We start from the raw sequence: 22738 nt of genomic DNA, 5'->3' as shown, positions 1-22738 counted from the left end.
GTTGGTAAATCCTCTTTCAGTGCACAGGCTTTTGGGATAACTTAAATCGGCAAGAAGGTGCTGAAGCTTTTTTGTGTTATTGGTTGGAATTAGCAGACAATCTGTGAGCCTGTTAAACCTCTGCCTGTTTCAGCAGCTTGGAAGAGCTATTTAATGTGTAACCTCTTAAATGATATGTTCAAGGTCAATTATATATTATTATACTTGGGTTTCAGTGTAATACTTTTTAAAATTAGTTGCTTTATGCAAGTTATGGTTTTTAATGTTTAACTGAGGCACAGAAATAGCAATAGAGGCCTGCAGGGCAGATAAATGGGTCTTCAACATTAATCTCTTGGATTTTTGAGTTGCTATGTGAGGAACCAGATTTTATGGGAGATCTCAGGTGCTGCTAATTTGACATGGAGAGAGCTTCAGAAGGGAATGAAGCCTTGTAAGACCAAGTAGTGATAGCAGCTGGCTACCCACTGATTTGCTGGTAAATAGATCTCCTGAATTAAAAAGGCAAAAAGCAGCTAACTTCAGGTGTGCTAAAAGGGAGGTTTTCAGAAGAGGCATGTGAGAGTCCCAGTCATCACTGTCAGTGCAGGAGCTGTGTTGAACAGACTGTGCAGTTCTGCCCTTAAACCACAGGGGGAAGGTAGTGACTTGGGTAGTGGGAAAAACAAAACCCGATATTCTTAATATTGACCAGAAAGCACCTCGTTTGTAATTCTGAAGTTCCGTTACTAGTACTTCTGCATCTCTGTTTGTCCTTGAATTATTAGCTGGGCAGGTATTTAAAAGGAAACCAGAAACTATTTGAAGCAGAGCTTTAGTATGGTCCTCTTTACTTTTATAATAACATGCTTGTTATAATCATAATGCTGCTATATGCTTATTCCAATAATTTAGGTAAAGCAGGTACAGATGCCCTGTGACTGGCACAGGACTCTACTCTGTAGATTGCCAGCTCTGATAAAAACTATTCTTACCCACAGGGATTGCAAGGAAATGAAAACCTCGGGCAAGCAGTGATAAAATTGATATCGTAGGGCCTGAAACAATAGGTCTGGGATTGGAACTGATCCATTAATTTCAAGATGCAGTTGTTATTTCTAACAATAGCATGACAAGCTATCTCGGCATAACTTTCAACTTGTTAGAAGGAATAGCTATCATCAAATGATTTTACATGGCAGATCTCACACACAGATAGTGGAGAGCACAGTAGAAATCTGAAGGGGTTTAGGTGGGAAGCGGTGTGTAAACTTTGCAGTTCTGCTAGAATTATCTTCCTTTCCTCTGTGTAGTGAATTGATAGCCCCCTTCCAAAAGCTAAAAGGCAAATACCATTGTTAATTTGAAAGATTTAAACATGCTTTCTTTAACACATTAAACACTATATCTTTCCATCAACAGACCAGATGAAAGGGCAGGTACAAGCCTGTATCATAAGCAGATGAGAAGCTCTAAGATGGGAGGTTGCTCTCTTGGGAAACAGTAATTCTCTCCATCATTAAAGAATTAACTAAGCTGGAAGATTTTCACAGTTTGCTATCAGAATTAGTGTATAATCATTAAATCCAGAATATAATAGGTTTGAGTAACTCCTGAAACTAATAAGATTTTTTTAAATTTAACTACTGTCACTAAATAATGTTCAGTTTAGTGATACTTTGTATTGCTGCAAACTCTACTTCTTATGTTACACTTGTGAAGTGTATAATTACTATATATAGCATATGAGGAAGCTTAGAAGGAGTAAAAGCACAAGTGGGAGAATCCCTCGATTAGTTTTGTTGAATGATAAAAAATAGAGCACAACTCGTAGAACTCAAATTGGGACATAATAAGAATGGACATTGCACTTAATTTCAGTTTGCTTTCCTCCTAAAGCAAAGCTAATGAAGTACAGATGTGTCAAAACTGAAGAGTGATAGATCTGGAGAGTTAGTGCTGCTGCAGGGGTCTCTGCTGCATGAATGGAGTTTAATACTAAAGAAATGTTTCATCTCCTGCTGAAGGTATTTTGCTACAGATTGTTTAAATATTCAGAACTTCATTTTGATCTACTTCAGTACTAAGGTAAATTAAAGAATGAAATAATTTAAATAAGTACTGGTTCAGTACTCTTTCAGCTTGATTAAAAACTTCTTAATGCAGATCTTAATTCATGTTAATAGAACATTAAATGAGTTTTTCATTGTAGTAAATCCTTTAATGAAAGTTATTTTTATTTTGGGAGAATATATAATGCAGTCATCAAAAGAAACTGTTTGGACTCCTATTAAAAATGCAATGCAAGCTTGGGTTTGTGTTGCACTGTGGTTTTGTAAAGAGGAGCCAGCTACACATCATGAAAGGCTGTAAAGTTTAACATTGCATAGTTAGAGAAGGGAAAATCTGAACTCTTTTCATTCCTAAACAAAAATGTTCATCGCTTTCCGAAGTATGGATCCACCACCAATTGCCTTCTGTCCCTTTTCACAGCATTTTCTTTCAAATTAGAGCAACAAACACAGCATCATTTTAACCTGTGGTTGGGGCAGCCTTGCAAATTGCACACAAGAGATGCTGTGGAGGACGTACAACAGATTGAGAGCACTGACATGCGCAGGGGTCCTCCTAGTCAGAACGTCTTCACTTCTGGGATAGCATCCAGTAACTGGATTTAGCTAGGATTTCTTGAGTAACACTTTGTTCTTTGTGATCTTATTTTCAAATATGTCTGGTACATTTCAGATAAAATAAAAATTCTGATCTGGGCTTGCAAAATTAGGATCTTTATAGAAAAGCCATGACCCTTGCATAGAGAATGTGTTTGAGTTCTTTCTTTAGCAAGTAGTAAGAAAAAGCTTGTGAAGTAATGAAATGTGTTTTGGACACAATAGAATCATAGAATCAAATAGTTTGGAAAAGACCCTTAAGATCGTCAAGTCCAACCGTTAGCCCAGGACTGCCAAATCCACCACTAAACCATGTCAATACCTTCAGCCACTTGAAAACATTTGAAACTATACTTTTTCCCTATATATCTGCCATCTTAGATTCTTGGGGGGGTTGATTAAGAAGGTTTTTTAAATAATGGTAGTAAAATAATGCTCAATTCTATTACTTTGGCCTGTAATTCCATCATATTTTGGTGATTTTGATTCCAAAATAATTACCCTCTTTCCAAAGAAAATTAAAATTCATGTTCATAAGTCTATGCTACAAACTTCTGTAGACCCTGAATACAGGTCAGTGGATTGTTGTAACTGTTGGATTTAAAACAAAGAAACATTTCAGCAAACAACTATCACTTAATTGACAAACGTTTTTGGTTTGACCAGGTAATAATCTATGAGTAAATTCTGGGCTGTTAGTCACTAATTTGTGTTCTTAACAGTTTTTAATGATTAGTTAATAAACGGTTAGTCTCACAAGTGAAAAGAGAATTCAAATTCTGTGATTGAATTGACTTGGGGGTTGGAACTAGATGATCTTTATGGCCCCTTCTAACCCAAACTGTTTTATGACTTCACAGTTCATGTTCTAGAATTCAGTGTGGAAGTGGATCAACCAAACTTGCTGCAATTTCTCCACTAGGTGACTGGGAGATTCCTATTAATATCCTAGTTTAGTACCAGATTTATCCATCTTGGTAACATTGCCTTTTTCACCTTGCAATGGCAGGGAGCCATTTGAGCAGAAGGATATGAATATGAGCAACCAAGAGATGATGCATGAGAAAACAGTGTTATGGAGGACAGGTTTTCCACCTTCTAGTACTGAAGTGGAAGTTGGCTGACCCTCTTCTAAGTCAGTGGGAAATAGGATATTTAGACAGTGTTTTAGCTGTGTCACAATAAATGCTGGGTGGATATTACAGTTCTATGAGATACATCTTTATTTCCTTGTTGGTTATCTGCTGATGCTATATGTAGTGAACTTCCTTTGTTATTATTGCTGTCTTAATTGTGCTTGATCTTGTTTTCATAGAGGTTGATATGATTTTGTAGTTAAATTTAGTGTCTTGCAAAAGACAAGAATGCAAAAGAACCATTAGCAGTATGGTTCCCCAACTGCTAATCAGTTTTAAATTAAATGAAAAAAAAAAAAAAAGCTAACTTTTGACCTTTTTAATAACTGCAAGAGTTGAAAGCACTTAATATATGTATTGTTAAGGATACTCTTTCGTAACATCTGAAAAGGAATGGCAATGGTACGTAGCTGCTATTTCATAATAAAAAGAAGGACAAATTAACATCCCGTACAAGATCTGTCTGTTAGATGCTTCAGAAAGTACTTTTATTGTTTCAATTTAACTATTTGGAACATATTAAATAACAGATATGTGAAACAACATACTGTCGAAGTTCTTTTGAATTGACTTGCCCCAAATTTATTCTATCTTTATTTGTAATTATTTTTATATGTAATATTTCCGTCTAATTCAGATTCTCTCTAAAATATCAATATCAATTTCCTACTTGTAATTCATGAGTTGGTTTTGAAAGAATGCTCACTGGAATGCTCAGCAAAACATTAAAAGAACAAAACAAAATGTGAGCATTCTCACACTGTCCAGCTGGCAGGCAATGGAATTGGCCTGTAAACAAGTTGCATTAGTCTCTGAGAAGTGATGTGCAGCAATAGCAATTTATGGTTGTGCTTAGTATAGTAAAAGATTTCATTATAGTTTGATCATGTAAAAGCGGACTTTGGAATTTGTAAATTCAAATGCAGAGGACATAATTTTTTGGTGGACATCTTGCTGCCATTCATTGGTATGAACCACACTCTTCACATGACAGATTAATTCTGTTACATATTCTGGGAAATACAAGCATTTATAAACTTGCAGATGGAAAAAAGTATTTTGGGCTTGGTGGCAGGTTGGGTCTGTCTTCTAAATTGTTTCTCTTCTCCAGTGCTGGGGAAAGACACTGTCAGTTGAAAAATGACTCTGCCTTCTTCTGTTTCTACCTGCTTTATGAAGTTACATTTTCAAAGGCAAGGTTCACATCCTTCCTGTGAAGTTCTGCAGAGGTCACTATTGACTTGGGGGAGTATCTTCTATAGATGAATTAATTTGGAATGAACACAGAACAATAGACAAATTGCTCATCCGTTTATAGCCACACTTAAATATTTTTGTGTATTTTTCCCGTAAGGTTTTTTCTACAGTATTTTTCAAAAGATAAAAAAAAAACAACCCTAGGGAATGTCTTTGAAAAAAACAATATTAAGTATATTTACAAGGTTCATTGTGTGTTACTGTTAGTGATGTAGATGCACAGCTTGACAACAGAGGGAAGAATTGCACAGCAGCAAGAGTCAGTTGTTTCACACGGCTTTTTATGTGGAGACAGCTGGTTAATTTTGTTTTGCTTTGAGTATTTTTGTTGCCCTTGTAATCATAACTCTAAAAAATCTCCCTATTTCCCTCCAATATTCCAATCCTGGAAGTAGGTGAAGTTCAGTGCATTCATTTTAATTAGAATATATTTGCGTTACTCAATTAAAAATTTGTTATCCCTGTTAGCAGCTTAAAATATCGTTTTAATTTTCCCCTGAGCTTGTTCACATACAAAATGAATATTCAAAGAAATCTATTTATTTCTTTTGTTAGGCAAAGACTTGATTTAATATCAGAGAGAGGAAAGATTTATTGTGATTAAGGCTATGATATCTGCTTCAGCCTCCAAGCAGCTAATTTCAAGTCCTTAAAGAGTTAACAGATGTACACTGTAAAATAAATGAAAAAGTAGCCCTTTCATTAAACACAGTAATTAAATACTCAAGCTTTTGTGATACCAAGAACATATTATTCTGTCATATAAATTTAATCTTAGTGTGTAATAATAACAGTAGAACTTGTGATATAAAAGTGTGCCTTAAGTGATCACTGGTTTCTCCCCCTTTTCCCTTCTCCCCCCCCCCCCCCCCCGCCCTTGTCCACTTTTAGAGACAGGGAATAGGAACTGATTTCCCTTGGACCCTGCACTGAATCAGTGGCAGTTATAGCAGTAAATTGTAGGGGTTCCAACTATTTAAAGCTACGCTATATTAAGTTCAGGTTTTGTTAGACTGCTGCCTCACGAATAAATGATGTAAACCCTGACTTTGATTTTTAATATTTATTATTAATTAGGGAAGTGACTTGCTCCTTTATTTACAGACTTCATCAGCACAAGCTGCTTGGTAACTTACCATTCACTTAATATTCCTCATCTCAGCGATAAGCTCACGTTCGGCACACAGATGTAGTAGGTTGCCTCCATATGGTGCTTTGTCTAATGAATCAATTAGCTATTTTGGAAAAAATCCTTGTGAAGGTTTTTTTCCCTCTTTGGTGAAAAGTTATCCTACAAATAGTGGAACAGTCCTTCACTGATGTTTGTGTTTGAGCATAGTTTTAGGCAGAAACTTTGCGATAGTTTTTCTAGATTCTCATTTAAATTGTCTTTGTGCTTAGGAAAATCAAGAGGGTTTTGTTTGCTTGAAAGTTTGTATTTGGAGGTTTTGAGTCCAAGATACCAAGTGATATACCTCTATTCTAGTGACTGTCTTTGCCACTCCTATGGCCTGCAGTCTTTCAGAAGTTGTTCGGTATCATAACTGTATTTTAGTGTTGTCTTCTCAGTTATTTATACTTCCTATGCTGTTTAGTTCTCCGCTCCCTATAAAATGGCTATACTTACTAATTTTTTCCATTGGAAGTAGATGAAATATGTTTTGTACAAGCTGCCAACCGTGTTAAGTTGCATTATAACTAGCATAAATAATCTGTTTTTAAAAAGGCATGTAGTTAAAACTCTGTCCTGGATAATCTTATTCACCACTTTAAAATAATGGTATCAAAATAAGGGTTCTAGACTTTCATATTTCTTTTTTTCAAGTAAGTAAGAGCATATTCTAACACCCATAAAAACACAGTAAAATACTTTTCCTGGAAACATTTAAGGGGATGTGTCAGACTGTGTGAAATATGCCTCTTAACTTTAAATATTACAGTAAACCGTAATAATACAGTAAACTGGGAGAACATCTAAAATGGAATCTCGTAATAGGTGTAACTAGAACTAATTATTCAGTAATGAAAATCTGACATTTAAGAACATTTTTTAGCCTCTTAAAGATAGGAATATGTTGTCAGTTTTAACAACACTGCTGAATTTTCTGCTTAACTCACCCCCCTCTTCTTTTCCCCTATACTCCTCAGTCCACCCAGTGCCCACTTGTATCATCAGCTGTGGAAAGCTCATGGCCCTGCTTATGTGGCAGGGGTTGGCTGTGTCACCATTACAGCAGCTCTGAATAGAACTGGTGTCACGCAACATGTTTTACAACACTTAGTATTAAATATCAAATTCTCTAGCCAGTCATACAAAAATTGCACATATGGATGTGAAAACAATAGTACTTCAGAGTAGGTGCTAGGTATTGTCACATGGGGCCTCTTGAAAAGTCTGGTTTAAACAGATTAAATGATTTCTTGTTGTTATGTTTGGAATAGATTGGAAATAATTGCAGACCTGCATTTGAACTGTTTCCCTAACCAGAGAAATATTTTTGGCAACATTTAATTGCAACATAAAAATGAGGTCAAATAATGTTACTCTCAAAGCTTGTAATGTCTTTAATATTACACATCTAAAGCATTATTAGCACCAAACATCCTTTACATGCTCACATGTTAAGGTGAGGTCAGTATCATCGTTGTACCAGAGGAAGCTGTTTATTTAGCAGTTCTGTGTCCCTCTCACCTGAGCTTGCAGAGAGAGCAGCCAAGAAACGGTAACAAGATTATGATCATGGGAGGGAAAAGAGACCCTGATAGGAGAAAAGGGAGAGGCAGAGGGGAAGGCACATCCTGCAGGAGCTGTCAGTTACGGCTGCCTTTACATATATAAAAAAAGGCAGCAGAGATTTTAGCTGTGCATTGATATTTGGAAAAGCAAGAGTGTTTTAAGTCACAACTTGCTTAACGTAGTGTGTCTGGTATTGCTGTGCCACCATGCTGCTGCTTTACACCTTCTTAATTTCTTTCTTAGAGTCAATCTACCGCCGGGGAGCCAGAAGATGGAGGAAGCTGTACCGAGTGAATGGGCATTTGTTTCAAGCCAAACGTTTTAACAGAGTGAGTACTGTTGCATAAAATGTTGGGTTTTGGTAATGTTCTGTGGTAATTGTTTTTCTCAGCCTGTGCTTTTTCTGTATTTGAGTATTGAAAAGAAAGGAAAAGCAAGATGCTTATTCGTGTGACTTCTCAGTCTATGCAGTGTTATTCAGGTCATAACAATCAGAAAAACTTCAAAGTCTCTGAACCTGGGATGGAGTTAGTATGTTATTGGTGGGAATTATTTTTAATGTCTCTAAAAAGCTGGGTTTGTGCCTATTTAAACTGATGCATGCTTAGAACAGCTTTTCTCCTCCTGACTTTATGTGATTTTGATTGCTTGTTAGCATGATCTTTTACTTTCGGTACTTTTTGTCATTCTTACAGCTCTTAAAGAGCTCTTGATTTTTTGCTTTGAATGTTTTGGATCTGAGGTATTACATCATCTGATTAAGAAAAAATTCTGGTTTATTGAGCTAAAATACAACTACTTTAAGAATCTGACTTAATCCACATAAGGAAGTGAATGTAGCTTTAAGGCTGAGACACCTCCTTCACTTATCCCATTATGCCTAAGTTTTGCAGCATATGTACAAATGTAGTACATAAACACTTTAGGGAATTCTGTACAAAGCTGAGTGCAGTGAGGGGAGTGAACTGTTTGATTCAGTAGTAACTGGTTTTTTAAATTAAATTAGCATTTTTCCTATTGCTCACCACCCAAAACTGCATTGAAAGAAGGAAAAGCCCCTTCAAACTCAGTATATTATCCCTAGATATATGAAAAATAAGTCACATATCCGAGTTATAACATGTGTTTGTATAATGGGGTGTGCCAACTCAAATTTTTCATTTATAGTATGAAACACATACTTTTGCTCTATAGTCAAAACATGTTTCTTTGAAACATTGTGAGTGTATACCTGCCATTTTAATAACCCATGATGTTATAGCGTTTTAATTGAAATTAGGCAGATAGTGAATATGCACATAAAGGTTTTAAAACCTCATTAGCATGCCCGTTTGTCAACAATCCTAAACAAGACTACTTTGTAACTGTCTTTGTACAAATGAAATCGTATAAAGTCAGAACACAAACTATATCTAACTGCAGTTAGTAATAAAGTGAACATGAACTGCAAAATGTGTGATAAGAATGTATAAATTTAAAATAAATCATGGTCATGTATTACCGAATTAGATACCAAATTTTTATGTTGACTAAATTTAAAGACTGAAGTATGACCTTAAGAATTAATTCCTTTTTCAAAATAACCTTTTAAAACTCTCAGATAATTCAGGAAAATTAACACATGCCAGAATCTAAACTTTAATCTTGTTGAACATAAAGGTTAACTCTTTGCTGTGGTTGTATGTGTTTTGGAGAGCTAGGAGAGGAATACCCACATTAATGAAGGAATTTGGGAGCTGCTCCTACGTCTTTCCCCCCCACCCCCGTTTCCCTGCATCTGTCTGAAGTAAATGAAACTATTTTCTTGTATGCCATTTCCAGGGCCTAAGACATTTTATTTAGTCTTAATACTACTGGTGCCAAACCTAGACAGGGATACTGAAGGAAGTCTGATGGACCAGGAATTGTGAAAGAAGTGGCTATAGATGTCCAAGGCTGCTTCTCTTATGAGGCAGTATGGTTGGTTTTTTACCCTGGGCAATACAGTTTGGGTTTCCCCTGATCAAGGAGGACTGGCTGTGCGGATGAGTGCGATGTCATTAAGTTTTGCTTTCTACAGCTATCAAAATATGAGAAGGGCAATACGGAAGGTATTTTTTTTAAATTATCAATTCTTTGATCATTATTTCTTTTCTCCTTAGTATGTTTTTTCTAATACTTCTCATAAGGATTTATAGTAGCTTAACGCTTTTGGGCAGGACACTGTGTCATTCATTAGTCTGAGGATGCGAATAACCACACTCTAACTGGCAGTTTGCTGGGAGGAACAGACCTACTCTGTTCTGTTCTGTGGCTTTGGGACAGTTACAGAGCTCTGCCTGAGTTTGGAGGTGAGGGCAGGGCTTCATCTGCAGCTTGCAGAGTGATGGGCAATGCCTTAGCCTGTTACAGGACTAACTGCAGAAAATGTGCAGATGGGGAATAATGACTAAGTCCTGTGTTGGCAACCTGTGCACTGTGCAGAGGGATCACTTGACACTGGGGGACTTCTTGGCATGCTAAGAAGCTCGTATTGCAATTTGGCACTTTTGGTAGAGTGGATAAAATGACCACAGCACACACAACCTGGAAAAAATATTTCAAGACCTGCCCTGTTAAAGTCAACAGTAGAATGTCTGGCTTCTTGATTTGTCCTCCTTTTGATTTAATTTAGTCAGATGCTATGTTGCTGCATGTAGAAAAAAAGGCCATATATTTTTGCCATTAAATGGTGCAACATACAGAGGTTTTACATCAGACTTGATAGTTGAGTTTTAATTATGCAAATTTTCTCTCTGTTGAAGTATATATATGTAGATATAGAACATTCTTCATACTTTAACTTGTGTAACATTTTGTGTTCTCCAAAGCAGTCAGTCCAGATGGTTTTTATGCATAATGGTGTAGTACAAATTTCTGCCAGTTTTGTTTGGGTGACCTCTGTCAGAACCTGAAATTCAAAATATTCTGTAGCAATAATTTGTTGATGTTAAGCTGTAATGTGTTGCATAGGTTTGAGATGTTTTCTTAACATTCATTAAAAAAGGACTGCGTTTAGTTGAATTCTAAGCATGAAGTGTAACCTTCAGTTATTAGGAAAACCCTGGATATTCTAAGAGAAATACTATTGTATATCTATTAGGAGGTGACTCATTTTGTAGGTGGATTCTTGCTTGATAACTACTCATCTGCAGAAAGGAATTGATAACTGAATTGATAATATGCATTCTGGCTTTTAGAGAGCGTACTGTGGCCAGTGCAGTGAAAGGATATGGGGTCTCGGAAGGCAAGGCTACAAGTGTATCAACTGCAAGTTGTTGGTCCATAAGCGTTGCCATATACTTGTTCCACTGACCTGCAAAAGGCATATGGTAAGTTTGTGTTTTGCATGAACCTAAGATGTTTTATTGTGTCCTGGGTGGCTGTTTGTGGGTGTGCCTCCTGAGTAATTAAATGCTGTGAGTAGTTGTAGACCTGTAGCACTTGGTGGTGGTTGGTTTTCACCTTCTGAACTGAGAAGGTCTCTGGAGGACAAGCCTTTGGATTGTGAGCAGTAGAAACAAAGCAAGGAAAGAAAACTTGTGATATGAATTGTGTGCAAGCTTGAGTTTCCCTTCTCCAGTAGACATACTGTATTTTACAGATAAAGAGTTGTCATTGCAATCATAGAATCACAGAATGATTAGAGTTGGAAGGGATGTTAAAGCTCATCCGGTCCCAATGCCCTGCCATCGGCGGGGACACCTTCCACTAGAGGAGATTGCTCCGAGCCCCATCCAGCCTGGTCTTGAACACTGCCAGGGATGGGGCAGCCACAGCTTCTCTGGGGAAATCCTAGATTTCTTCCTTTTAGCCTATGGGAAGGTTTCAAGAACTAAGGCACTTGTGTGGTTTTTGCACTACTGCATGCAAAAAGGCTTTCATGTTCTTCCACCTCAGTTTCTCCAGTGCCATTCTCATCCTCTCTTTCCCTCATACATTCCAGTGGCAATATCTGTGTTTTTCCTAGGTTTTAAACATTAATCTGTATCCCTGAATTTTAGCCCTTCCCATACTCATTGCAGGCTATAACCAGTATCTCACTGGTTGTTGCGTCATGGGTATTTTTTTTTTTTTTTTTAATTCGGAAATTAAACTAGTATTTTTCTTTATTGTACTGCTAGATTCTTTGCCGATTTATTTGTGCATGCTGCTATACCTACTGGAATAGTGCTACATGTCTCACAATGAGTTGTGAATGAGACCAGTGTCTAAATGTACTATAAAACTATTTGGTATTATGATCTTTACCAATTTATGCTATACCCTTGCCTAGTGAGGAACAATTCCTGTTTTTAAACAGGAAGTGAATATACCAGTGCTCTAAATGGAGTGTGTAACATCATGTTGAAGGGTTCACTTTGTTGCTGTTCCATGTGAAGCAGACTCAGAAGTCTCAAATAGAATAAAATTTTGAACTTTGCAACAAAATATACTTTTCTTGCTTTTAGAAGACAGCTAAACATCTGTTGTAGAGAATGATTAACGTAGCATTTAGGCATTTTGTAGGCTGGTTTTATAACGTATCACAAAGTGTTAGTAGTCAGAAATACTTTTACAAAACACGGGTTTTCATTGTGGAGGATACGAGTGTTAGGTTCTTGTTACGTTGTAGTTCAGTGGCAAGATGTACTCACTTAAAATTACTGCATAAACCCATGCTTTTTTCCTATGTTACTTGGATGTTCTGCAAGGATTCGGTCATGCCTTCCCAGGAACCTCAGTTAGATGATAAAAACAATGACGTTGGCCTCCCTTCAGAAGAAACTGATGGAAGTGAGTACTGTCTTAAGTCGAAATTCCTGTGTTTCTCCATTTGGAGGCCCAGTTTCCACTCTAGCTGTTTGGGTTTATTTTTGAGTAAAGTTTACTTTGGATTAGCTCTTGTTTAGTCCCATGGACTCATTAGGGACTCAATTACAGTAAATGTACTTCTGAAGCGTATCATCTGGTTTGGTTTCATCCTAAGTTCATGTGCTCTGAAACCAAACCACAATGGAAAGTTAAACATGGAGCAATTTTGAACAATAGATGTACTTAAAAAAAAAACAAAACAAAAACAAAAAAAAACAAAAAACCAAAAACCCTGTACTTTTGATCCAAACTGGGATGCTAATAAATGCACCCTCAGCCTTTAAGTGTTTCTTAATTTTGTATGATTTATAGTATTCTTTCTAGGTTAGTATTTTTGATGGTTTAACCTGTCTTCTGTTCAGGGCCCATTTGCCATACCCATTCTTGGAAATGACTCTGTCCTCTGTCAGATGCTGCTATGAGCTCAAAAGTTCATTGATGAATTTCTTGCCATCTCAGAATTGGTAGTTTCTGCTGCACCCTGCTGTCAGAATTACAAGAAAAGTGGGAAAGTTTGTTCAACTGTCCCATAGTATTTAAAGCAAACTGCTGGCCCTAAGCTGCTGAATCTTTCCATTTATCAATTTTAAAAATTATTTCTAATGAAGACCTTAACAACACTATTTGATTTCTCTTTCAGTTCCCTACATTCCTTCAAACCGGAAACATGACAACATTAAAGATGACTCTGAGGTATGTTTTTAAAATATCTTTGTAGGTCACATTTACACACTTTCAATCATACTACTTCTTTATAAATACACCAAATTATTTGTCCTATTTTTTCTGCTACCTTTTAAAATAAATGAAGTCTGGGGTTTCTTTTTGAAAATTGATCAGTTTTTTAAAGCATTTTTGTTGGATGTTTTCAGATTTCTTCTGTATACAGCTCTTGTTATCCCAATTTTTTTTTTAATTTTTTTTTTTTTTTTTTAATTTTTAATCCCTTCCATTCATGTTGGAACGACAGTGATTTAGCAGAGGGTTTGACTTTGTTGGTCCTAGCAACAAATGGAGGCTTTGACATTGTCTTGTCTGTTCTCTCTAGTGGATGTACACCCTTCATCACCCTCAGGCTATCCTTGCAGGCTCTCATTATGAAAGTTGGTTCAGTCTGATAATACATTAACTATCCAGCTCTCTGAGAAGTTTCACATAAATAATACCTAATAATTTGTAGACAGCTCCTGTGGAAATACAAGTACAATAACATACACTTAAACTCTGGTTTTCAGCTCTTTTGTAGATGGTCTGATACAATCTCTGCATATGAAGAACGTTATTCCCTTAAAGCAGTTTGAACAATCCCAATATTCTTTAATTCTAAAGGGCTGCAAGTCGCTTTAAAAGTGCTTCTGGCATATTTAAAGTAAATAGGATGCACTCTGCAGTACACTAACAGTTAGTTTGATAGCCTGCACTTTTTTTCCTTTACCTCCACTACAATACTTGTCACTACCATTATTTCACACTTGAGTAGTTCCTGCTCATGGGTAAGCGACTGATTTTCAGTCATATCTTCAGATTTTTATCTCTGATTCAGAAATGGAAAGGTATAAGTTTAAAACATGTCAGAATTTAAATTGCAATCTGGAGTTGCTGACTTCTGTCATGGTTAGTGTTCAGGTAAATACTGTTTGTGTTTAGATTTCAGTAGATGCTATTTGCTAAAGCTCAACTGTCCTGAATTATGCTGCTCTGATTTTCCCACCTTACTTTTGAGCTTTAATAAAATAATTTAAGGTATCCTACAGACAGGAAGTGGCATTCTGGGAGCTGCTTTGATGAGAATCTTTAAGCTCAGAGCAATCTCTTCTAAGAGCAGTCAATCCTAGATCAAGATTCTTTATATAAGTACTTTCCATAGTTCAGCAGAATGCTGATCTCTCTACAAGTACAGTAGTATGAGGTCAGATAAAAATAGGCCACAGAAGTATGTCAAAGCATTGTCTATATTGGTAAAACATGGAATGTCAAAGTACCTGCTGCATTTGTCTAGTTCAGCTGCTTGTTCTTCAGTCTCAAATGTTCACATTTAACTCCGGCAAACAGTCAAGATAAAATTTATCTTTTTAAATAATGAATTTTAAAATAAAATTCTTCATAGTGGTATGTTTGCTGCAAATTCTCACATTTGAGAAATAGGCATCTGCTTCTGTATGTTCCCAGACACCTATTAGAAACTGTACTGAACTTAATATGAGCAGTTGTTGCCTAAACTGAAACCAAGACAGGTATATTCATTAGCAAATGAGTGTTTCTTTATCCTCCTTTTTAGAGAGCCTTTATTAATTTGTACTATGATATCTGTCAGAATATGAAAGATTTTCTTCACTTAGTACAAAGGATAATTCTACATGGTTCGAGAATTTGAGTAAAATGTTATTTCTCAAGGCATTGCCTTCTGTTTTCCAGTAGGCAATGTTTAAATGATTAATTGAACAAACTACTGCCTTGAAAACCAACATTGACTTTTAGCAAGAGCAAAAGTAATACCAAATGAACATTTTCAAACAAATGTGCTGTGATCAGCCACTCAGATCTGTGCGCCACAGACAATGGGAATCAAAACTCAGCACATTCTGTCCAGTGGTCAAAGACCTCTTTGCTTTAATAGTTACTTGTTCTGAAAATGTCTTCTGTTTCTAGCATCTGTGTCTTTTTTTTATACAGGAAATCAAACCGGTCATTGATGGAATGGATGGAATTAAGATTTCTCAGGGGCTTGGACTACAGGACTTTGATTTAATCAGAGTTATCGGACGTGGAAGTTATGCCAAAGTTCTTTTAGTTCGGTTAAAAAAGAATGATCAAATTTATGCTATGAAAGTAGTGAAAAAAGAATTGGTCCATGATGATGAGGTAAAAGCATGTGTTAATTGCATTCTGTTACTGTAAAAACTTAGTGTGCTTTAACAAGAAACTTTCAACTGAGAAAGCAGCTATTCCTGTAATAGAGGTTTTACTGACTTCTGAATTCGTCATCAAGTGGCTGCATGAAGCACCAAGATTAAATCTGAGACAAATGTCCCTTATGTCAATTACCAGTTTATTAATAGTCTTAGTAGAATGCACATGAAAAATATTCCAACCTGGATGTGCTGCAAGTGGTGAGATAAATAGGGTGGAATTTGGGCACTTAACTTTGAAGGCAAATGAATGTAGCTGCAGATTACTGTCTGCATTTCAGAATAGGAGCTGAAACTATTCCGAGTTATGATTTTATTCAAAACTGGATTTTTGGCTTATATTTAGACCCAAGTTTACCTTTCCAAGATCTTCAGGAGCGTCTGAACACAAAACCTAACAGATTAATTTGATGGTGACATTTCTTAATTTCCTTTGAGACTCTAGTTTCACGAACTATCCTTGACAAGAAGGCCTAGTCTCTCAGTGTCAGTCTTTGTTGTCTTCAGATTGGTTGGAAAGCTGGACTTGTTTGTTGGAAAGGGAGAATTTTTAGCACAATTACATTTCTAGTTTATTGGTAGAGTACCGAGTGTTTGAAGGGTGGAACATGGTCAGTGTAATGCATCGAGAGCGAATATCTACTGCTAAAACCAGTTGTCCATAAAGTTTAAATTTTGTTTGGTTGTATGAAAAATTACTAAATGCTTTGTTATTGGGGTCTGAATTTTGCAGTACTGTGCTCCAATCTGTCAAATTTTTATAGGGTTTTATTATATGGTATTGCTCTAGGTGCTCAGGACTTCTTCCCATTGAAGTACTAAAGGTAGTCTGTGATGCTTTTAAGAATGATTTTGGCTGGACAAACTAAGCAGGTTTTGGTAGTTTCGTTGAATTAATTTTGAGTTTCAGATGAGAAAATGAATTTCAGTTTATTTGAGCATCGTAAAAACTGGAGCTTCACATTGCTTATGTTACTGGCATGAGTTGCCTCAGCAGCCTTAGGATCATTTATCCAAGATAATTGAATTTATTTCTATGAAGCAGTGTGAGCAGTGTATCAAATATTGCAGTCATCATGATATTTTAAAATGGCTTAAATTTTGTGCAAACCTTTCTAAATGGTTAAGAAACTTCTGAATATATAATGGAATTTAAATGTTTTATAACTTCCTCTAGATTTTAGGGGGGTTTGTCTTTCTGAAGAATATATGTAACAATGATGGTGTATATGCAAGGGAGCATAGATGTTCACAATTTTCTGGGAATACCCCCAGTGGTTATCCAGCTGGAGTTCTGATTGTTCAATTACTCTATTTCAGGATATTGATTGGGTACAGACAGAGAAACATGTGTTTGAACAGGCATCCAGTAACCCATTCCTAGTTGGTTTACATTCATGCTTTCAAACAACAAGTCGGTAAGAAAGATCTGAAATTATTTTGTTTTGAAAATCTTGCTCATTGTACTAACTACTTCTCATAAAGCAAACGTAACCAGCACCATCCCACAGTCAGGAGTGTTCGGGAGGAACCATTAGTATTGCTACAACAAAGCCAGTTCCAGCGGGGAAGCTTAGCCAGTGTGGTGTGGAGGAAGAGGCAGGTTTTCCAGGTCCAGACCTAAAGGGAGAAGATGAATGAGGAGGAGGAGGAGGAGGAACTGTGTGCTGTCTTCCTGAGCACAGGCTGTGTGGCTTTGGGAAGAGGAAGATTGGTAGTAGGGTTAAACGGAGTGTTGTAGGAGAGAGTTTATAATGCCTGATGGTATTGAACAGGGCCATTCTCAGAGGACCAGGCTGTAGTTCTCTGTTCTTCAAATTAGCATAAGAGTTGGGCTGCTGAGCAGTAATCATTTTTAATAACTTCAAAACCTACATGTGTATGAGGTATTTTTTACCTACGAAGCTTATAAGCTTTTAGCACCTATTGATGAAGCATGTGATTTTATTTGAAAAAGTGCTTAATAAACTCTTAGCTATTTTGAAATAGTAATTTTTTGTCCTTGTGTGCCCAATCCTAAATGGGTTACTTGCTGCTTATTTTGCAATTGGAAAATGGAGAAAATCAAGAACTTGATTCTGTGGAGTTTGGATGTCTGAGGGTTGTGGTTTGTTGGGGTGGTTTTGTTTTCACAGGCACCTGCTTGCTGTTATGCTTCTATAATGCCTGGTGCCATATGTATCATAATCGGAAGATAAAAGTTGTTCTGTCTGGCTTGCTTGAACGGCATGCATTGCAGAGTGCAAGCAGTTTGAAAAAAATCACCTCTTCATTACAGTGCACATTAGCCATTTTTAAAATATGAAGCCTCATTCACTTACCATTTCTTAAGTCCCCAAACTTTCAACCCGTTAATGGTTGTAGTCGTAGGAAATAGCTGGTTTTGCTGCTAAGAAAATGCTAAGATAAGGAAAGTAAAAAGCTGTATGAAGAGCATTGTGAAGGTGCATGGACTAGGGAGTATTCTGGAGCAGGGAGAAAGAATGATCTTCAAAGGTGACTAAAGACTTGACGAAAAGAAATTTGACTTGCAGACAGAAGAAAAATAAATCTTTAGACAGTTAAACTGTTGTGAAAGGCCCTTTAAGCTAAACCAATATTTCACCAAATACTAAATAGTACTGAACATCTAATGTAGCAATTCAAGTGGTCAGGCAGGGTGAGGTATTGAGGACGAGGTTACTTAGAAATATTGGAAACAATGAAAAGGCCGAGGTCAGCAATAGAAAGATCCTTTGCATGACACACTGGCACACTTGGGGAGCGGAAATATTGAAAAATAGCTGGATGTAGTCAAAGCTTTCTGAATTCCTATTGTATCTTCTGGAGTCCTTTTTCCAGCCTGGCCTCTCCTTGCAGTGAAACTGTAGGGTTTTGCTCGACTTCAGCCTTTTGCCATGGATAGAGCTGCAATGCCATGAATTCACAATTTGGTTATAGCTGTAATGTTAAAAAAATTACAATCGTAACCTCATTACAGGAACAGAGAAGCACAAAACTGACTTCAAGTGAATAAACTCATAACATCAGCTTGTGTTAACTGGCCCAAAGAAAACAAGTTGTAATATGAGAATAATTTAAGTGTACTAATAGGAGGGGAAAAAGTTGCAAAAGAACATGTTCTTGCTCTTAAATATAATTTTAATAGATTTTTAAGATAAGAAAAATGTGTACTTAAAGATGCTGATTGATGCTAAGTGTAGCTGTTTGCATTGTTCCAGATACTAGCAATGCTTTTTTTATTGTTGTCATAAAATATGTACCTTGGGCTTGCACAGACTTGCCAGATAAGTGTCTTCCAAGGATGGCAACAATCTGAAACCTCCATCCTGCAAAACCACCGATGTTTGAGTAAATCCCTCTGAAACTAGCAAGGACTATCAGTATTCGCACACGTGCTTAAACATGAATTGACGCAAGGAACTTTAAATTGCAGGTTCTGGATGGTGATAAAACATTGAAAGCTTCCAAATTGGATGGGAAACTTGGAAGCAAAAAATGTCAGGAATACTGTAATAAAATACTCATGGCACTATATTTTATTTATGATTTATTTTTAGTTTAGTCTTTATATTCTTGTGGGGAGGCCACTGAAAGATGTGCAGTCTGGGTCATGTCCAGTAATTTTTCCTGGTTTGCCTTTGAAGTTTTTAACACTTCAAGTGTTTCAAATGAAGAATCCTTTACAAAGGGAAGAAAATAATCTTTATTGTTACCAGTTAGAATGGGCTGAGAGACTGCAGCATGTGTTTTTCAAATGGAATGTTTTCCAGTGTGCGGATATATGGAAAGGAGTTTTCAGCTCACGGAAAATGAGGTGTATAAAGAAACAATACCTGCTGGGAGAGCTGTAGCCTTCATAAGGAGCCCTCACTCAGCATGTTTCTATCCTATTGGTCTCTCTGACCTTAGCAGCATTGCCTGGATCATATTTTCCCAAGGATGAAACCTTTCCTGCAAACTGTAATAGAAGTCTCTTTATACAACTCATTCCACCTGTATTTATGTTTCTTTCCCCTCCTGACTTTTCCTTTGTTTGTTTTGAGAAGGTTGTTTCAAAAGCTTGTTCTGCAGGGGAGCTAATAAGCCCAGATCTGTGCGCAGATCTTTCCTTTAGTGACTATGCCATGTAGGGAGTGATGGAAAAGGGTCCATCATACTGTCTTATAGTTCACCTTTTTCTACAGATAAAGGTTGTGGCAAAGTCCAGGGAGGGTGGGATTTCATTGTCTGCCCTGCTGGCTCACCTGCTTCAGTTTTCATCACTGATAAATAATGGGCGTGTGTGAACTGAGTCTGGCACTCCTCAAATCCTTTAGTCTCAGTCTATGTATGCAAATACAACAGAACGTTGTGGGTTTTCCTTTTAGGAATGACAGTATGTTTCTTAACGCTGTATTGGGAAGAGCTCAGTGATGATCATAGGATTTCATAGAAATAATCTTGTATGTGTTTTTTAATAATATGTTAGATCTTGTTCCTTAAATTGGAAAGGTTATTGTGTCATATGCTATTCAGCTGAAACTTGCATTTTTTTGAAAGTAAATTTAGGTTACACTGCTCTAACTGAATTTGTCACCTTGCTTTCAATACATCTGTTTGAGCTTTTCAAGAACTGAATCAGCACAAACAGCAAGCTCTGTAGTTATATATTAATATTACAAATCCTACAAAACCTACTGGTCTGTAATATTGCCAGATGCTCATTAATTGAGCAAATGTTGTAATTTATTAAAGATGGTGACCTTTTAGTAGGAAAACTACATCAAATACAGATGAGAATTTTCAGATTTTGCCCATGCAGAAACCTTGTTAACTTGCGTGTATGGAAGCTACATTTCATCTACAGAGCTCTGCAGATGTGATGCTGCAGCTTGGCTACTAAAAACGAACAATATTTAGTCGAGCAGAGTAACAATAATTGTTGCATCAGGGTGAATCTGTCAGGTTTACTCAGAAAGGTTTGAATTACAGTTGATGCATCTTTTAAAGTATTTTTAAATACTAAACTCTTTATGTTAAATGATCAGCATTGTTGTTGTTACTAATGTCATTCTTCAAACGAATGACAATTTCACCTTTTTGGGATAAACCTTCATTTTTGCCATGTACCATCTTCTAGCACGCTTCCATGATTGTGCTGTAATTTTTAAAGAAGTCTGTATCTCATTATATGCTTTAGGTCCTTTTTTTTTTTTTTTTTTTTTTTTTTCTTCTGTTGCTGAGTGAGTACCTCATTGGGCAAATGTTGTTGTCTTCTGTGCTGTTTAAATAGGTTTCTGAAGGTTTCACACCAGACAGTAGCCTGTTGTATGTAGCTGCCTCTCCTTTATGTGTAGTCTGTCATTTAAATAAAGGATGTGATCCTATATGGATCAAATAAGTACTCTCTTTTTTTTTTCCCTTAGATAGTTTCTGTGACTGTAAGAAGTCTAGAAGTCCAATTCAAGAGTGGAAATGAAAATGGCTTAATTTGGAAGTATAAGAATAGTTTTTCTTCAGTTTCCTTGGAATCCATTAATTGTATTATATACTTTCAGATTGTTTCTTGTCATAGAGTATGTAAACGGGGGAGATCTTATGTTTCATATGCAACGGCAAAGGAAGCTTCCTGAAGAACACGCAAGGTATTTCACTAACACAGTTGTAGTGGTTTTCCTGTGTTGTAGTTGTTTAATGTTGTAGGAAATGCTTCCTAAACTTTATTCCATACAAGTATATGAATGGTAAAGAAGGAACAAAAGGTTCATTCTCAAGTTTAGAATGTACTGCCCTGGGAAGAAATGTGAATTTTGCTTTACTGAAGAATATGTATATTTTTCAAAGAAAGCAAGAATTTGTAGTAACAGTTCCTCCTATTCACTTTTGTTTATTGCTTTTGTTTATTGCTTCATATTTAGGTAATACTTGTTTGATCTGTTGATGGAAGATGTAACTATTCTATTTGCTTTGGTCTTACATTGAATTAATATAGTGCTGGCAGGAGAAGAGGAAAAATCTGTTTTGCATGGCTTTGCACTACACAAAGTCCTATTCTAACTCTGAGTAAATGGAAAAGACAGACCTTCTCTTTCATATTGGGAATTTTCAGCAAAAAATGTAGGATAAAGAATAAATATTTTCTTAGTTAGTAGAATTAAAGTAATTTCCCATATTTAATTTAAGGAATGGCTTTACAATACACAAAGTCAGTGTCCTTATGGATAAGCGTAGCTTGGTCTTGGCATGCTGCTGGTAGATAAAAGCTGACTGTAAAGTGATATTTTAAGAAAGGATTATTTTATTTTTTTTTTAATTGCACCAGTTTTTGTGCCATCTTAATGCTAATGGGAATTTTCTCCTTTTTAATTTCAGGTTTTATGCTGCTGAAATTTGTATTGCTCTAAACTTCCTCCATGAAAGAGGCATAATCTACAGAGATTTAAAACTAGATAATGTTCTTCTAGATGCAGAAGGTCATATCAAGTTAACAGATTATGGCATGTGCAAGGTAGGATTTTTCTTACCTCTCTTTTGTCACTTTGTCATTCAGCAGCATCTCTCTGGTTATGCTTTTAAGTCAAATACAGCATCCAGTGATTTGTAATTTTTCCTTTGTATATTTCAAGTTACGTGGGTCATTTTTGGCGACAGAAGTAGTTTGGCCTGTTGGGCAGGTTAATTTCTTTTTTTATTTGTTTGCTAAATGACTCAAGATAGAAAATTTATGTTTAAGAAAATATGTTTTTAAAAGGGTCTTTTCCATCTCTTGACTGCTCCTGTGAGTCTGAGTTTGTCATTCTCTGAGGCTGGACTGTACAGATTAGTAAACAAAGGGGCTGTCTGGAGCCTCAGCTCTCAGGCTGTAATATTGGGCACTGAGAGGCAATTGAAAGAGCAGCATTTTCAAAGCATCTGGCAAAGTGTAGCATGTTCTTAATGTGATGCTTTTTCCCAACATCTATTAGAAAAGGGTTTCCAAATTGTTTATCTGGATTTGGTTTTAATTGTGTCTGTAAATAGTAAGCAAAATGTTGTTACAAGTGTGCTGTGACTCAGTTTTAATCAATTAATTTGCTGAAGATAAGCTGAAGTCATGAGCCACCTTTGAGCACTATAAGCATTTGTTTTGCTCTAGCATTGCCTTTTTCTGAAAGGAAGGTCTTTAGAATTCCTAAATCACTTGGCTTTATAAGTCTA

At 36.4% G+C, this 22738-nt stretch overlaps 1 protein-coding gene across 5 annotated transcripts in view; it reads left to right on the top strand.

Annotated features, from left to right (window-relative positions):
- Positions 1-22738, top strand: part of PRKCZ (protein kinase C zeta) — a 42336-nt gene that overhangs the window by 13725 nt on the left and 5873 nt on the right. For all 5 annotated transcript variants that reach the window (XR_003994631.1, XM_030508198.2, XM_030508195.1 and 2 more), the window contains 8 exons: positions 8022-8107; positions 10997-11128; positions 12491-12572; positions 13291-13343; positions 15324-15512; positions 16880-16977; positions 21100-21186; positions 21914-22049. Coding sequence is in view for 4 of the 5 variants with exons in the window: in XM_030508195.1 (XP_030364055.1) it covers positions 8022-8107; positions 10997-11128; positions 12491-12572; positions 13291-13343; positions 15324-15512; positions 16880-16977; positions 21100-21186; positions 21914-22049 (863 nt within the window). In the remaining variant the exon portion in view is untranslated. The remainder of the gene's footprint in view (positions 1-8021; positions 8108-10996; positions 11129-12490; positions 12573-13290; positions 13344-15323; positions 15513-16879; positions 16978-21099; positions 21187-21913; positions 22050-22738) is intronic.

This window comes from Strigops habroptila, chromosome 16, assembly GCF_004027225.2.
Source record: "Strigops habroptila isolate Jane chromosome 16, bStrHab1.2.pri, whole genome shotgun sequence".
Classification (NCBI taxonomy): domain Eukaryota; kingdom Metazoa; phylum Chordata; class Aves; order Psittaciformes; family Psittacidae; genus Strigops; species Strigops habroptila.
Note: the sequence above shows the minus strand (reverse complement) of the source record. Positions and strands in the feature narration are given on the sequence as shown.